Here is an 18,162-nt window from a genome sequence, read left to right as displayed (position 1 = left end):
AAGAAGGAAAACTTCAGCTTTTGGCCATTATGGATCAGAGACATGTAGACAGAACACACCAAGAAAACATAAATACCTCTCAGGAGGAGATATGTAGTAAACTGCAATTAATTCAAACAATGAGTTCAAATCACAAAGAAATCCAAAATAAATTTGAAAATATAAACCAATCTATTTCTGTTAATTCTACAACAAAAAAAAACTTCCAGGAAACAACAACAGAGAAGGAGCAGACAAAACAAATAAGTGGAAATAAAATTGAAAATAGAGACTCAAAGATGGAACTAAACAAAGCAAGAAAACATGATTTAATCCTATTGGGGAAAAATTCACAAGAAATGGAAAAAACAACTCATCCCTTAAGATTACAAAATAATTGTTAATTTGTTCTGGTTCGAATTGGCATTTGAAATCCCTAGATGTATTAAGGCAGCAAAATATTCTACAGTCATGGTTTCAATATTTACAAATAATGGATAGAAGGACTGTAGACAAGAAAGAGGGAATAACACTAGAAGATAGACAATTGGTTATTCAGATTAAAAACCAAGTTCCGGCTCAAATAAAAAGAATATACAATGTTTTATTAGAGTTAGATTCGGAAACAGAATTGGTTAAAGACTGTATGATTAAATGGGCTCAGAATATACAGGAGCCGATCTCATTGGATTTATGGGAGACAATTTGGATAAGAAATGTTAAATTTACACAAGCTCAAAATTTGAGAGAAAATTTTTATAAAATGTTTTATAGATGGCACTTAGATCCTAAAAAATTATCTTGTATGTATTCCAACATACAGCCCAAATGTTGGAGATGTGGCAATAATGATGCGACATACTTTCATATTTGGTGGAATTGTAAAAAAGTAAAGGCTTTTTGGATTATGATTTGGTGGAACATTCAAAAGATTTTTAGAAAAAAGATAAAGTTTACTCCTCAACTATTTTTACTTGGTATTTTTGTTGACTTAAATGAAAAAGAAACTACTTTGATGTTGAATTTATTAACTGCAGCAAGGTTACTAGTAGGTTTATATTGGAAGAAAGATTCCTTGCCTACTTTAGAAGAATGGATATTTAAAGTATCTAGTTTTGCAGAAATGGCAAAAATTTCTGCTTATTTAAAGGATCATACACAAGAAAGATATATTACTGTATGGGGAAGATGGATAGATTATATTCAGAAAAAGTATGGAATTAAAAAGTTTTTTATTTTATGAATGAATATCAAATATTATAGAGAATTGTTTTATAGGTTATGGAGTTAAAGGTTAATTATGATTTTTTTTCTCTCTTTTTTTTCTTTTTTCTTAATTATTATAATTTTCTTTTTTTTTAACCCTGTATTCTGCTCTGGGAAGTGAAGGGAGGGGGGTTGGGGGTGGGAGGGAGGGTAAGGGGGGGTTTCTCTATTTTAAAATTTTATTGTATTTTTATAAATGATTGTATGTTTTAAAAAATAAAAAATTTTCAATAAAAAAAAAGATTACAAAATAAATCTGAGGACACAAAAACAGATTGGATAAAATGGAATTTAGAGATCTTGAAAACATCAGAGAGAAAGGAAGTGATAAGAGAAGCGGAAAAGAAGAAAAAAAGATTTTCAAGAAACATGGAAAGGCAAAAGCCTCATATAAAGACATTTTATTCGATATACTTCTTATACCTACAGCAACAGTCATGAATATATGAAAAAACTTTTTGATTCAGCAAAACAGATTGACCAAGAAAGATACTGGTCAAAGGAAAAAGATTAAAGTGAAAATTAAGAAAATAGATGATGGGATCTACCAGAGAGAATATTTAAAAAAGAAACATTTGTTTGAATATGGTTAAAAAAATAGAAAAGATTTTGAATACATATGTCATTCTAAGAAGGATGTTCCTTAAATAATACTGTATGCTTTTTTTCTCCTTTTTATTTTATTTTTATTTTATAATATAATACTGTTGAAATGGCTTAGATGAAGGAAATGTTTTAGATAATTAAATGTGTTTTAATTTAGGGAAATTATAAGATATAAAAAAGAAAAAATGTTTTGAATAAAAGTTAAAGGATTAGATGACTAGACACATTAAATGGAATATTTAAAGATTAAATATATTTTTAATTATGGTTAAAAAGAATAAGAAATTTTGGGAATAAATATATATTAGCTTAGGAGGAATATATATTTTAAATAGTATTTTACTTTTTATGTTTCTTTACTCTTGCTTTCTTTTCCTTTTGTTTATTGTTTTTACCTATTCTTTAAGAAATATAATAATAATAATAATAATAATAATAATAATAATAATAATAATAATAATAATAATAATAATATAGTAAAGTTGGAAGGGACTTTGGAGGTCATCTAGACCAACCCCCTGCTCAGGCAGGAAACCCTACACCATTTCGGACAAATGGCTGTCCAGTCTCTTCTTAAAAACTTCCAGTGTTGGAGCATTTACTGCTTCTGGAGGCAGGTGGTTCCACTGGTTAATTGTTCTCACTGTCGGGAAGTTTCTCCTTAGTTCTAGGTGGCTTCTCTCCTTGATTAGTTTCCACCCATTGCTTCTTGTCTTGCCTTCAGGTGCTTTGGAGAAGAGCTTGATTCCCTCTTCTTTTTGGCAACCCCTGAGATATTGGAATACTGCTATCATGTCCCCCCTTGTCCTTCTCTTCGTTAAACTAGACATACCCAATTCTAGCAACCGTTCCTTATATGTTTTAGCATCCAGTCCCCTAATCATCTTTGTTGCTCTTCTCTGTACTCTTTCTAGAGCCTCAACATCTATAATATAAAAGTGTTGAGATGGTTTATATGGGAAAAATGGACTCACTAATCCTTAAATGTAATTAAATGTAATTAACTTTTGAACTTAACTAGCAAGAATACTCTGAACTTTGTGGGAAAAACAAATCTAAATAAGAACCATAACAGGATGAGGCAATCAGAATGATTAGATAGAAAAGAAATATTATATTGATGTGATCATTATTTCTAGGAATATTGGGAAAAATCATATATGTAACTGTTATTTATCAAAATAATAAGAACTGTTTTAATTCAAGGTTTGCAAAGAAGACATTTTGGGGGAAAGGGGAAATCAACTAAATGTACTATATGGATTATGGATTATAGAAACCAATTATTAATGATTTTTCTTTACAAATGTAAACCCAGCACACTGTTTACCAATTATTGTGATGTATGTTTAAAAAAATCAATAAAATATATGGGGGGAAAAAAGAAAGTCCTCAGACAACAACTACAAAGTATGAACAAATAAACCAGAAATCAGAAGACAAAGCAGAGGAAATGGATTTAGAGACAGAAGAGATAAAAGAAGGGAAATATAAAAGGCTATATACAAACAAAATACTGCAAGACTCAGCCATAACAATGAAAATGCAAAAGACTCTTTACTCCTTAGGTCTGCAAAATACAGTAAGATAAGGTAGAAGATTTTAAAAAATGGAATGTAGAGCTATTAGGGGAAATGTCACAATTTGGGAGACAGAGAATGAAAAGAGAAACTGAGGGAGAAGGAAAGTGGGAGTTGCTTAAGGAATATAAATAGGTGGAATTCCCCCCCCCCCAAAAAAAATATCCTATCTAAATTGTCTTCCTCATGCTAAGCAATTTTCACAAAAATAGAAAGAAAATTCCTGGGCGATTTAATTGCCTTGGCTTGGAAAGCTACTTGGCAAAGAAAGAAAGCGAGAGTTAGATTTAAAAAAACAGAAGATTTGATCTTTTTAGAGGGGGCATTATGTTTAAATACTTGTTTGAATAAGATTAAAAGAACAGATGACCTTTAGATATAATTAGACTTTTATAATGAAATATATGATTTAGAATTAAAATAGCATTTTTCTTCTTCTTTTTTTTGATACGGGAAATATGAAAATAAGAGTATTAGTATGAATAAAATGTTAGCTATATAAATGTAATTATTCTTGAGAAAATCATAACTGACAAAGATATTTTAAATACTGATGGGAAATTAAACCTTAACAAGAGCATGAAAAACAGGATATTGATTTATCAGTTGATATTATTGTTATTTTTATAATATTAGTAGAATATAATGAAGATGCTTATATCTAACTTTGTATACATCAATAGTACTAAAAATTGTAACTGTGTAATGAGGGGGAAATGGAAAAAATATGGGGACAAAAGGAGGATCAGGGAAAAAATATTGGATTGTTTAGAACTGAACAGATTTATATTAACAAAGTTAATGTTAAATATGTGAATCCAGACAACATATTGTTTACTAAGCACTAAAGACTGTAATTCTTAAAAATCAATAAAACATTTTATTTTAAAAAAGGAAAAGGAAAGAGAATAAAGGTTGATTTGTGTTTTAATTCAGTTTTGGATTAAGTTTACTGGTTATCTGTCAAGAATTCCAGTTTCATACTAATACTTCAAACTATAAAATTCACTAAAAAAAATCCTCCTAATTTAGACATTAAGAACTGGTAGTTTTCACAAATTGGCATAGTATTTGGATGAAGTTTTTCCTATCTCCTTCTTTAAGAAATATCAACATAACAAATCTATTTCAGAGCAGTAAGCCCTAACTTCAACACTATTTAGTTAATCCTTAATCTTTTAACTTTCAGTTTCACCATCAACTAAGGTCCAAAGCTTTCACATACCTTACGTGTTTATTTATATTCAGTTTTCAGACTATGGTAACCTGTAGTCAAGATAAACAAAACAGCAGCAGAATATCAAATCAAAAATAAAATCAATGAAACCATATCCAATCAGCAACAATTCCACTATCTATGAAAACCAGGCATGAAAACAAAAGAAATCATTAAACCTAATATCAAGACTTCAAAAGAGAAGGCAACTGTGAACAAGAAATTCTAGATGGGGGTCCCCAACCTTTCTGGGTTGGCGGCCCAGTGAGAAAGGGAGGAGCAGGCACTTTTATGCGCACATATGCACATACGCAAATGTGGCTGCGTATGTGTGTGTGAACGGGGCCATGAGCATGCGCGCTCCACAAATGGGGCTACTAGCATTGGTTCACAGCTTGGCTAGCACTGATGCGAGGCTCACGGCTTGTGGCTCGGCTAGCATCGGCACAAGACTCACAGCTTGACTAGCACCAGCACAAGGGGAGGTGAACGCGCACACATGACCAGCCACTCACACAGCCCAGTGGCCAAGAGGCCACGGCCCGGTAGTGGGCCATGGCCCATAAGTTGGGCACCTCTGTTCAAGATAATTACAAAACAGGATAACAGGAAAGGTATTAGATGCAAGTATCATTTGATAATTCTGGAGACCAGCCTTCGAAGTTGTTCTCAATGGATGGGCAATATTATTAATATAATTAGTAATATAATTAATATTATTCCCCTTCCCCTTTGCTAATAGTGAGCAGAGTCATTGAAGAACAAAGATATCATCCTTATTTATGTTTATGTTTTACATGACTATATTTTTGTACTTCATTATACATTATAAACTGCATAAACCCCAGTGATGTATAAATAAAATTGTGGGATAATACATGAAATACATACACTTTAACATGTATGTAGAAGTGGCAAAACTATTTAGTGACTATTCAAAGTTGCAATGGCACTGAAAAAAGTGACTTTTGACTGTTTTTCTGTTAGGACAGGGGTGTCAAACTGCCGGCCTCCAGGCTGGATACATCACAACAAAACCACACCCACCTCATTGCCAGCAATGGGGGAAAAGCTCCGATATATCACGTGACATCACATGATGTCACAAGTTTGACATGTCTAAGTTAGGACCTTTGCAGCATTCCCATGATCATGTGATCAAAATTCAGAGGCTTGGCAATTGGTTCATACTTATGACCGTTACTATGTCTAAAGGTCATGTGATCACCTTTTGCGACCTTCTGACGAACAAAGTCAATGGGGAAGCCAGATTCACTTAACCAGGTTACTAACTTATCCACTGCAGTGATTCACTTAACTGTAGCAAGAAAGGTCACTAAATGTAGCAAAACTCACTTAACAACAAAAATCTTGGGCTCATTATGGTCGTAAGTTGAGGACTATCTGTACTTGGTCACAGTATCCAAGAAAAAGGGATAATGTTGCATTTAGCAATACCAGCGATACCACTGACAGTTTGAATAGCAAGAAATCAAGGATACAGTGAATGGAAATGTAAAGAGGAAAAACTAGGACATCTACCTACTAAACACTGGCCTTCTTCAAGGCAGCAACACTTTCAATAGTGTTCAAAGTAGAGCACGTTAGCTATGAAAAGTCACAGAAGACTTATTGTTCAGCCTGTTAAAAAGCAACTTTAAAAATCCCGTTCTCTGTCACAAGAAACCCCAAGTCTGTGGTTTAATACCAGACATTGCAGGCCATGTCCCGCGGAGAAGTCCCCGCGAAGAAGCCCCAGAACCCGCTTTGGTCTCTACGGTGGCTTTATGCGCCCCGGGATTCGAAGCAACTTCCAAGGCCCAGCCTAAAGCCAAGAACGGCCCAGACGCGCTTCTCTCTTCACCTGCTCAACGCCGAGGAAAGCATAGAAGTTTTGCGGGACTTCCTCCACGAGGTCGAAGAGCTCCAAGTCGCCGGTCTCCCAGGCGAAGGCGAATGGTATGAGCAAACCAAGCACCAGCAGCTGCGGCCAACGCAGCCCCGTCGAGGGGCGTGCGTGGCAGCATAGAGCGCCCTGAGGATTCTCCCTCATCCCCTCTCCAAGGCTGAGTTTAACCCAGAACAGCTGGTACTTCTGCGCCGCAGCTACACAACCCGGCAGACGTGGCCAGAAAGGGGACTGCCTTGCTATTACGCATGCTCCGCTCGCCACGCCGGTTCCGCTCCTCCCTCCGTGAGTCCCACGAGGGAGAACCCAGGACGGGGCCCGGCCAATGGGCGATCGCAATACAGCGCGTCATGAAGCAGAACAGCCACAAGACATGGGAAGAGGCCTGCAAAGAGGCTCTAAGTTGGCTCCTCAGGGCGGGAGAAAAGGAAGGGGTTAGGACAAAAGGAAGGGGCTGGAGCGCTGTTTGGACGTGAGGCCTCCTCCGGAGTGGCTAAACTGACCCTGTAGTGAAGGGTCAGTCTATTGCATGTCGCATGAGATAACTTGCTGGATTCCTTGTTATACTTGCACGTGCTCTCGATCCTGGAAAAGCTCTGGGTTAACCATTCCACGCATCTGATGAAGTTCAAGAAAGCTTATAATTTTTAATAAAACTGTTAGTCCGAAATATGCTACCCGACAGATGAGGACCTCAGAGAAATAATGTGGGTAGATGTCTGGAATGCTGCTGGAGAAGGATTTGCCTCAAGCCTGACCCAACATTGGTAAGAGTTCAAGCCTGAGCTACACACTGACCGTTTAAGAGGCAAAAATAAATAGTTTGCTGTCCCAATTGCATCACTGAATGCTATCCAGCAACCTTTTATAAGGTGACTTGGTGAAGATCTTCACCAAAACCATATTTTTTTTGACACATTTGGTGGGCAAAGTCACTCAGAATCCAGATGAGCTGACTTCCAGCTTTTGAAATAAGCTGGTATCATATTGATCCTATTATTGGACACAGCCATCTACAATGTTGATTGTATCCCTGGATACATGTATCCCTGGATCCTTGACCCCATGGTTAAAGCCATCTGTGAGAGAAGGTTGAATATAAGCAATACTCAAGTCAAAAATTCTAGAAAACTTTTAAGAACTTATATACTATTTGTAATCTAAAACTGGAAGTCCTCAGTTAACAAGCACTCATTCAGTGACCATTTGAAATTACGTCTACTGAACAAGAGATGATTATGACTGGTCTTTGAAGTTCTGGCCATCCCAGCACCCCTTTGGTCATATGATAGCAATCTGGCCATTTGGCAACCAGCAACTAGCTGCAACATCTTGCAGTCATGTGATCTCTATTTGTGACCTTCCCTATTGACTTGCCACAAGCAAAGTCAAGCTGACAGGGAAGGTTTCAAATTGGTTGGGTAAGTCTATGCATCCTCCTAGAGCTTTGTTGTGCTTGTACCATGCCACTGCAGCCATTCATGTATTTTCCCCAGCTACTTGTGCACCCTCATGCACCTTCCCCCCAACAGCAGCCATCCCAAGACCCATTACTCTTATGACTTCCAGCCAGCCATACACTTTCCTTGGCCATGTGTACACCCTCTCCCACCCAGTAGCAACCACTTCAAACCCCATCATAGCTGTATAGCATCTTCCTGGTCACTGTGCACCCCCTCACTCCCTCTCTCACCCAGCAGTAGCCACCTGCCTGCTGGCCTGCTTGTAAGGTACCCGAGATTTGCAACTTCCTCTTGGTTTCCCTATTAATTTTGATTTTAGAAACTGTCAAGAGCTTGCAAAAAGGTACTCATTTAGCAGTGGCAATGGGAACTATAGGAATTGTGGTCATGTGACATTGCAGATTACAACCACATCATTTAGCAATGAAAATTATAATTTTAATTACCATTGTAATTCAAGGACTCTCTCTAATCTCAAATAAGGAATCAAACCTAATAAATGTCTACTTTTTGTAACTAAAGAAATTACAGCATTTCATAGTTTTTTCTACGAGCTTCCAACAAGCAAAATCAATGAGGAATCCAGCAAGGCAGGTTGCAAGTCACTCCAGTAAGTCACTCATACCCTCTCCCACTCAGCAACAATCACCTTTGGACCTGCTGCACCTATGGGCAGCTGCCTTCCATCCAGCCACTTTCCCTTGCTCAGTGGGAGGCAACCCTGCTCTCACACTACACTTGATCAGTCATCCAGCACTACTGGACAGCAACTACATATCTGCCCACCAACCTACATATGAATTGCCTTCACAGTTGACCGGAAACTGAAAGGAGGTTCTCACTTAGCAACTCATGATACTTGCTTAACAATGACAATCAGGAGTGCTAGAATTTTCATTGTCAAGCAATGCAGTTGTAGGAGATGACCAGCTGAGCCCAAGGGAGAGGTCAAATGCGTCATCAGTCATGAGTCCCTGCACACCCACCAAGAGATCTAGGTCCAGCCCAATTTGAATCTTTCTTAACTCCTGCTAATTTCCCTTGACTGTTAGTAGCTCAGATTCTTATAGACAGCAATAAATCTTTATACTCATTTAAACTGCCTGAAACTCCTGATTTCCCTGGCACTTGACATTACTCACCTTCACCAAAAATTTTCACAGGTTCCGGAATACCCTGGCCATGATCTCAGATTCCAATGCTGCAGCAATAGCAGACAAGCAGGCCTCCAATCTGCCAGAAGACGCCAAAATGCAACTGAAAACGAAATCAGGAATCTTGCAGCCAGTTTTCAACAAATGATACAGCAAATGCAAATCCGAACTCAACAAGGCATTCCTCTGAAACCACAACCACCTGCTTCACCTATCCAGGCACAACTACCTGTTCCGGCTATACGCAACCTCACGTCGCCTGGCTGCCTATCACAAAAATTCACTGGTGAGCCTGATAAGATGAGAACATTCCTAGCACACTGCAATGTGTTCATCAGCACCCAACCTGGGGAGTTTCCAATAGAGAGATCAAGAGTCTCCTTCTTCCTCACTCTTTTAATTGACTTCGCTGTTAAATGGGCATTTCCGTTGATCAAAACCAGTGATCCCATCCTAGATAGTTACCCGAACTTTCTCACTAGATTTAGAGAGCACTTTGGAGACTATTCAGATAGAAACCGCCAAACAACACATTTTCCAACTCTGCCAGGGCAATAATTCCATGATAGCATACCCTGAAGATTTCAAACTCATTGCAGCAGATCTGGAGTTAATTGAGTCAGCCTTAAGAAGACAATTCAAGAAGGAGTTTAACAAGGCCATAATCACATAACTGATACAACAAGGTATTCCCCAGTATCTATAAGACCTCTGCCTAGCCACTAGAACAGCTGAGTCTTGACTCGCTGAACTTGAAGCATTTTTGGGAGCCCTAGCCAACCGCTTCCAAAGCTGACTTCCCCTGTCACTACACCTAGCCTCCCTGCCCTCTTCGATTTAGAAGCTGAAGAGCCAATGCAAACTGGAGCACTCAGGCAAGCCCCAGCAGCTGAAGAACAGCAAAGGGGCAGAGAGGTTGTTTCTACTGTGGAGAGCCTGGTCAAGAATTGTCCAACTAAACCTCCCAGGAGAGGCAACAGACAGCCTGGCAATGTCTTCACTATCCACCACCTGGACAAGCCCCAAGGCCAGAGAAATGTCCCCCCTCCATAAACTCATGGGATGAGGCACCCAAGCACTGAACAGAGCTCAATTGCCTCCAAACATAAATAAAAATTAATTCTATCCTGACACCTCCCAGAGGTCAGGAAACATCCCTGTTTTGATAGATTCTGGGTCAACTTCTACTTTATAAATGTAGTTACATCCAGAAACTTAAGATCCCTATAGTTTCCCTGAAGACTCCATTGCTATGGTGGTTGAATTTTAAAAGCAGGCCCCATTACTCATGCCATAGTGCCTTTGAAGTTAACAGTAAATCAGCAGTCTGAAAACTTAACCTTCTTTGTAGCTGAATATATTGATCTTCCACTAGTGCTGGGAACCACTTGGTTACAACATCACAACCCTACTATTAGGTGGAAAGACTGGTCTATTTCCTTTGAAAATCCTGGATGCCTTTCTCACGGATCAGCCCTCCAAAGCCCCTCACCAGCCCTCCCTAAAAGTTCACAGAAAGATTCCCAATCTGCCAAGTAAATACTGAGACCGCTGATGTTTTCAGAGAGGAGGAAGCCTGGGCCTTCTCTCCACACAGAAATTGCAATTGCACCATAAATTTGGTCCTGGTACCAAAGTTCCTGCCAGGAGACAATACCAAAAATTTACTGCAGGTAATCCTCAACTTACGACAGTTCATTTAGTGACCATTCAAAGTTACAACAGCACTGAAAAAAGTGACTATTTTTCACACATGACCATTGCAGTATCCCCATGATCACATGATCAAAATTCAGCTGCTTAGCAATTGGCTCATATTTATGACAATTGCAGTGTCCTAGGGTCATGTGATCCCACCTTTTGTGACCTATCAAAGTCAATGGAAAAGCCAGATTCACTTAACCATGTTATTAAATTAACAAGCGCAGTGATTCACTTAACTGTGGCAAGAAAAATCATAAAACGGCAGAACTTAACAAATGTTTCACTTAGCAACAAAAATGTTGAGCTCTATTGTGGTCATAACTCAACTACCTGTACAGAATTAGAAACTTTAAAACAACATTTGGACTCTTAATTTGCAAAAGACCTGTCAGAGCATGCACAGTCTTATTGTGCAGAGGTAACTCAGGAGAAAACACAGTAAACTATATTAAATTGTGGTTTATACTACAATATCTACAAATATACTAGAAACAAAATACATACACATGATAATTCAGCGAACTCCAATACACAACAATTACAGCAGAAAACGGACAAAACACAGCATTAAAAGCCTTCCCTTTTATACTCAGGCTGTTAAAGGGATACGCACACCTGCTGAATCATCCTTATGATTGCATTATCCACCTTACATTACATTACATCATTACATGAGCTGTTTAGCCTTTAAATAATTATCCTGACACCTTCCCAGTCTCCTGCCTTGGTTTCTACCTTCTTTGTACCCAAGAAGTAAAACCCCAATGGGTCTAATAATAGTGAGAACCCCTCACTGAGAGTGATCCATAATTACAAGGCTTTAAACATAATGGTCTCACAGTAACAACATTATCCACTACCATTAATTCGAGACCTATTAGATAGACTGCAGAAAACACGCTTTTTCATGAGACTGGACCTCTCCAATGCTTACAATCTCATTTGAATCAAAGAAGGCCATGAATACTTAACTTCCTTTGATATAGATACAGCAAATTTGAATACATAGTGCTGCCTTTAGACTGTGTAACACCCCAGCCATATTTTCCAGATTCATGAATCAAATCTTTGCAGATTTAAAAGATACATTCATTGTCCTATATTTAGATATCTTAATCTACTCTGAGAATGAGGCTCAGCACACAGACCATGTGTGCACAGTCCTCAATAGACTAAGACATAATCACCTCTTTGCCAAGCCAGAAAAATGTGCCTTTGATTTGCAACTATTAGACTTCTTGAACATGGATGAGCTATTTTAGACTGGGAGAATACAATTTTGTACAAACCAGAGTCTTGCTTCCAGAGAAGATGGTAATGTTTTTAGATTAGGAATCAGTATTCTCCATCAGATCCTACAATATTTTCTTTCTGATAAACATTTATTTACCACTCAAATTGCTATTACTGTAACCAGAAACAGGCAATTATTTTGTGTCTTATTTATTGGAGATAGCTTATTTTATTTGTCTGAATGGCACCCCATCATCATCCTTCTAAACTGAGTTTAGTCAGATATTGATTAGAAAACATGATGGCTATTCTAACTAAGGGAACAAATAAAAGCAATTAAAGGCCTTGTTAACATTGAGTATCAGTTTGAATGTAGCTAAAAACAGAATATCTCAGTTGAAAGATCATGAGATGGCAGGAGATACATCTAAAATTGACTGATTGTGAACATTCTTCATGATCAAACAGTTGGAAGACTTACTCTCACTGGAATAGTTTATGGTTATTTAGAATTCCAATAGAAACTGAGAAAGACCATCTGGTTCTCTTTATGAAAGCTCTGAGATGGGAAGATTACAAGATAAATATGGAGTGGCTTCTTGAAAGGGCTTCTAATTTTTGTACAACTGATATGCCTCTCCCCCACTCATTGTGAAGTTCCTTGAGGAACTTGAGGAATAAAATTTTACCGAAAGTTGATTTCCTCGAATAATTGAATGGGGAGATAAAAGTGTCATGTTTTTCCATATCACATTAAGGAAGACAGAAAAAGGTGATCAACACAACGAATGATATTTTTGAGAGAATAATCTGCCAAATTTTATCAAATTTCCAGTTTTGAATTTTTTTTTTACTTCAGATAAAAAAATAAAATAAATTGATACACACAACTTTTGGTATTGCTCACCCATTTCCCCCCAAACCGCATCCACCCTCTTTCCCTCTTCTTCCTCACTCTCCCCCTCTCCTCTTTCTCCTCAACCTTCCTACTTGCTTCTCCCCTTCTTCCTATCTTCTCACTCCGGATGCGGTCCAGGGGAAATGCCCAAGCAATTCCTCTCTCCAGATTAAAACATCAATATTATATACAATAAAACTATTTCTACTTATCTGAACTACTTAAACTTGAACCCATCCTCTCCCCACCCCCTTCCCCACCCCCCTCCCCCCGACTTCCCAGAGCCAAGTACAGGGTTATACAAACATATTAAACATAATCTATTTAAGTTTACTAATTATACAATAACCCAAATCATACTAACCCTTAACTCTCTTCAGACTTTAACATCATAAGTTTATAAACAAATTCATTACTCATAAAATAAGTGAAACTTTGTAGTTCCATACTTCTTCTGAAGATATTCTATCCATCTTCTCCATACATTAAAATATCTCTCTTGTGAATGGTCCTTTAAATAAGCAGAAATTTTAGCCATTTCTGCTAAATTAGAAACGTTAAATACCCATTCTTCTAAAGAAGGCAGAGTATCCTTCTTCCAATATTGACCCACCAATAATCTTGCTGCTGTTATTAAATTCAACATTAAGATAGTTTCTTTAGCATCAAAATCCACAAAAATACCCAAAAGAAACAACTGGGGAGTAAACTTAATCTTCCTTTTAAGTTTGCTAAGTTTGTTAAGTTTTAACAGTTTTGAAATTTTAAAAAAGGCACTCGGAATTCATTTTGTAAGAATGAAAGCTAAAATGTTATATCTCTTTAAGCTCTTATTGAAAGAAGAGGATTTTTAAAATTATAAGATTTTGCTACTATGCTTGCTTGCATTCAAGTTATTACATTTATCTCTAGTTCTTATGTGCATTTTGCTTGTTATATCTATATGTTTGGGGTACAGAATAGTTTACAGATTTACAGGTTCTTTTACAGCTTTACTCTGTTTTCCCTTCATTTCCTTTCTCCCTTGCTTTGCTTTTTCTTTCCTACCTCTAAATATATCTTCATTACTATGGTAGATTTGTGTGTTTCTTTCTTTTTTATTGATTGTATGCCATCAAGTCATTGTTGACTCTTAGTAACCACACGAATAGATTTTCACATGACAATTTGCCCCTACCGTGGTTTATCAGATCTTCCATCCATGCACTCATGGCCATTGTATCTGAATCCATCTATCTTGCTGCTAGTCATTCTCTTCTCTTTCCTTACCCCTTTCTAAGAATTAGAGCTTTTTTTTTTTTCAGAGAACTGGGTCTTAACATGATTTGTTTTTCTCTCTTTCTTCCACTCTCTTTCCCTCTGCATTCATTCATTCATTCCTAAGCAGAGCAAAGGACCTACTGTATTTTATAGGTCTGTTTTCTTGCTATTTACAAGAGGATGTTAAGGTTTTAAAATAGGTTACAACATTATTCAAGCTGTTAAAAACCCAAGTAAGGTAAGATTTACATTAACATTAAAAACCTCTGACAACATCCATTAGAATCAATGCTTTGCTCAAAGTTAATATCGATAAGATGTAACAGCCACAACCTCTTTGGATTTTGGAAAAGATTTTATAAGTTTTTTTGAAGTTTTTATGATGAATTGCTTCTTCACCCCCTAAATCATCTATATGTAGTATTCTATGACCCTTGCTTCATTATAGGTAGTACTCAGGTTATGACAAGCAATTGAGAGCAGAATTTCCATCACTAAGCAATGTAGTTGTAAAGTATATGTCATATGACCAATCATTTAGCAACTACAATCTCAGCAGTCCCAATTTCCATCATAACTCCAGGAATGTACTGGTCATTAAGTAGGAAGAAGTGAGAGTCCCAGGCAAGCAGGCAAGCATGTGGTTGCAATCCCGGCAATCCAAGTTGCTATCATAACTCCAAAACTGCGTAGCTCATTAAATGGGAAGAGGTGAATCTCAGGTAAGCAAGCCAATGGGTGCTATGGGAAGGCAAAGGGTTGCTGCAGGCAGGCACTCCAAGGCACTGGAGAATGGCAAAAACAAGTTAAGGCAAGGCAAGACAAGACAAGATAAGATAAGATCAGATCATCTTTATTGTCATTTTTTACTGTGGGCACAATGATACACATTAAAAATGAAATTTAGTTCCCCACTCTTAAAGTGAATACATACATGACACACATCTAACCATACCATATACAACATATACATACTATATACAACATATGTACAGACCTATACCCTTACATATACATAACATAAATATTAAACATTGTCCATCTTGAATATATAACGGAAGGAGGAAGCTTGAGAGCTCACAAGGTTTATACTGTATGGAACAAAACTGGCTGAATCTGGATGTTCTGCTTCAGATACCACGAGCCTCCTCCCAGGAAAACAGATTGTGAAGAGGATGTGTTGTGTCCCAGACAATCTTATGGATTCTGCTCAAGCAATGCTTCTGTGCTATGTCCTGGATGGGAGGGAGGGAACTGCCAATGATCTTTTCAGCCATCCTCACCACTTTGCACCGCCTTCCTGTTTGAAGCAATGATGCTTCCAAACCAGACTGTGATGCTGTCGATCGTTCCCCTGTAGAAAGTGGTAAGGATAGAAGGAAGATGTGCTTTTCTCATGAGATGCAGAAAATGCAGGCACTGCTTTGCCCACTTCACCAGTGTCTCACTGTTGAGCGACCAAACCAGCCTACTTGTTAACTGCACACCCAGGAGTTTGATGATTCATCTCCATAGGTAAATCATTAATGCACAGAGAAGTATGGCTGTGCCTGCCTTTTCTGAAATTGATAATGATCTCTTTGGTTTTTCTGGTATTTAAAATTAGGCTCTTCTCCTTATACCAGTTCACCAACCCCTCAACCTCCTTGTGGTAAGCACCCTCATTGTCATCATGAATAAGGCCCACTACTGTTGTATTATCTGCGAACTTCACAATATGGTTGGTGGCAAACACAGAGAACCGGTTGTTCACATATTTGAATCCCACCACTGGTTAGAAGATATTCCAAAGTACAGGGAGGCCAAAATGAATTGGGAGCAACCTCCTGCCAACTTTCCCATTGACTTTGCTTAAGGGAAGCCAGGGGGGAATATTGGAAATCTTGATCACAAGGTCTCAGCTTACTGCAATGTTGAAATAAACAACCAAGCACTGAGGACCTGGATCAGACATGTCAAGCACAAGGCCCAGGGTCTGGATGCAGCCTGTGAAGTGGTTTCATGTGGCCCATGAAGCCATCCTGGAAACAGTGAGAGAATGGCCCCTTCTGCCTTAGTCCTGGCCAGGCCAGCCGGGAGCCAATATACAATTTTGTGGTGGCCATTATGCTGAAACGGATTCAGTCTTAGCTCCACAAGGCTGTCTGGAAACAGCAAGGAACCAGCCCCTGCTGCATCAGCCCCGCCCCCTGGGTGCATGCTAGGGAGGTGTCACCCTTTGTGAGGAATGAATGCACTGTTGCCTGGAAGTGGCCAGCAAATAGCCCTCGCCTACTTCACATATGCGGCTTGATGGGCTCTGAGGAAGGGGTTTTGGCAGGCAATGGGGCACTATCCTCACAGCGCTGAGAGGCTGAGCTGGGCAGCGCGAATCCAAAAAGAAGCACGAGGCCACCTAGCTCCCAGTCTGCCCAGTTTCAGCAGGCAGCAAAGTGCAAAGCTGACGAGCTTCACACCGCCCGGCTCAACATCTCGGCGCTGTGAGGAGAGCACCCCACTGCCTGCCGAAACTGGGCAGGCTGGGGGCTGGGCAGCATCATGCTTGTTTTTGGATTTGCGGTGCCCGGTTCAGACTCTCGGCGCTGTGAGGTGAGTGCCCTGCTGCCTGCCAAGACCAGGCAGGCTGGGGGCTGGGCAGCATTGCACAGGTAATGTTGACTCTCACGCTGCTCATGGCATTCCCTCTCCCAGAGCCCACCAAGCCAGATATGTGAAGTAGGTGAGGGCCATGTGCTGGCCACTTCCAGGTGATGGTGCATTTCTTCATTCCTCACGAAGGGTGACATCTCCCCAGCTGCATTTCTTGCCTGTTTTTCTCCCTCCCTCATCTCAAATATTTTCCCACCATTCTGTACTTAGGAAGGAAGGAAGGAAAGAAGAAGAGGGAGGGTCTGAGGGAACTCCTGCCTTTGTCCTGCCCTGCTGCCCTTTCACCATCCCCTTGCCCTCCTGGCCTATCCTGGGGGTCTCCCATCCTATTGCTAAGGAAGCTTTGGATGCAAAGCCGGGTCTTCTCCCATGGAGAGGGAATGGGCCTCCCTCTGACTTTGCCCTTATACCCATCATGAGCAACCTGGCTAAGGAGAGCAAGCACAGTAGCAGCAGCCTTGAGGAGGTAAGAACAGCTGGACGCCCCCTTGGGGAAGTGGGGCTGGGCTTGGTGCCGCGGGTGCTCGAGGGCCAGACTGGGCGTTTGACCTCTGCTGCCCAGGGCTCTGGGCAGTCCACACCACCAGTCCCCCCCTGCATTGAGAGGAACAATGAGGGTCTTCCAGTGGACCATGCCTTGGCACTTGCCCTGGTCCCACCCTCTTCTGCCAGAGACCCTCAGATCTGTCCCACTCCTGCCCAGGCCCCCACAGGCATCCTTGATGCAAATGATGTAGAACTGGCCACGCCCACCCAGTAGACCATACCCACTCCATCCACGCCCACACAGTAGGCTGCACCCACCCTGGTCACACCCACGCGGCCCCCCAAGGGCAACCACAATGCTGATGCAGCCCTCAATGAAATTGAGTTTGACACCCCTGACCTAGATCATGTTCATGTGACTGAAAATGCTGTGATGGCTGGAACTTTCGTAAGTTGCTCTTATTCAACACTATCATTAAATGAGTGGTTGCAACTTGAGGACTACCTGTACATTTATTGTGAAGATACATGTCAAGGATGCGTGTTTTGTTCCTTTCTTATATAATTTGTCTTTATGATCTCTTGCCTATGTTATATGGAATTCTAAAAATATTAGTGGCATTACAATGGAAGAATAAATTATAAAAACATGCTATATGCAAATAATTCACCCTGGAGAAAAACTGTATGGTTGTTAAATGTGTACTAACTTGATAGCACATTTTTTTTCTTTTTATGACCCTGTAATCACTTGATTCA

The 18,162-nt window shown here is 39.4% G+C and overlaps 1 protein-coding gene across 1 annotated transcript in view; it reads right to left on the bottom strand.

Moving 5' to 3' along the window:
- The window catches only part of DNAJC1 (DnaJ heat shock protein family (Hsp40) member C1), a 155,066-nt gene extending 148,272 nt beyond the window's left edge, over window positions 1-6,794 (bottom strand). Inside the window, exon 1 of the mRNA XM_039331612.1 lies at window positions 6,512-6,794. Within this exon, the coding sequence (XP_039187546.1) occupies window positions 6,512-6,700 (189 nt within the window). The 5' untranslated portion in view covers window positions 6,701-6,794. The remainder of the gene's footprint in view (window positions 1-6,511) is intronic.
- Between the last annotated feature and the right edge of the window lie 11,368 nt (window positions 6,795-18,162).

This window comes from Crotalus tigris, unplaced genomic scaffold (assembly GCF_016545835.1).
Source record: "Crotalus tigris isolate CLP2741 ecotype Arizona unplaced genomic scaffold, ASM1654583v1 scf7180000024437.13266115, whole genome shotgun sequence".
Lineage (NCBI taxonomy): Eukaryota > Metazoa > Chordata > Lepidosauria > Squamata > Viperidae > Crotalus > Crotalus tigris.
The sequence above is the reverse complement of the archived record's forward strand: the minus strand, read 5'-3'. Positions and strand labels throughout refer to the sequence as shown.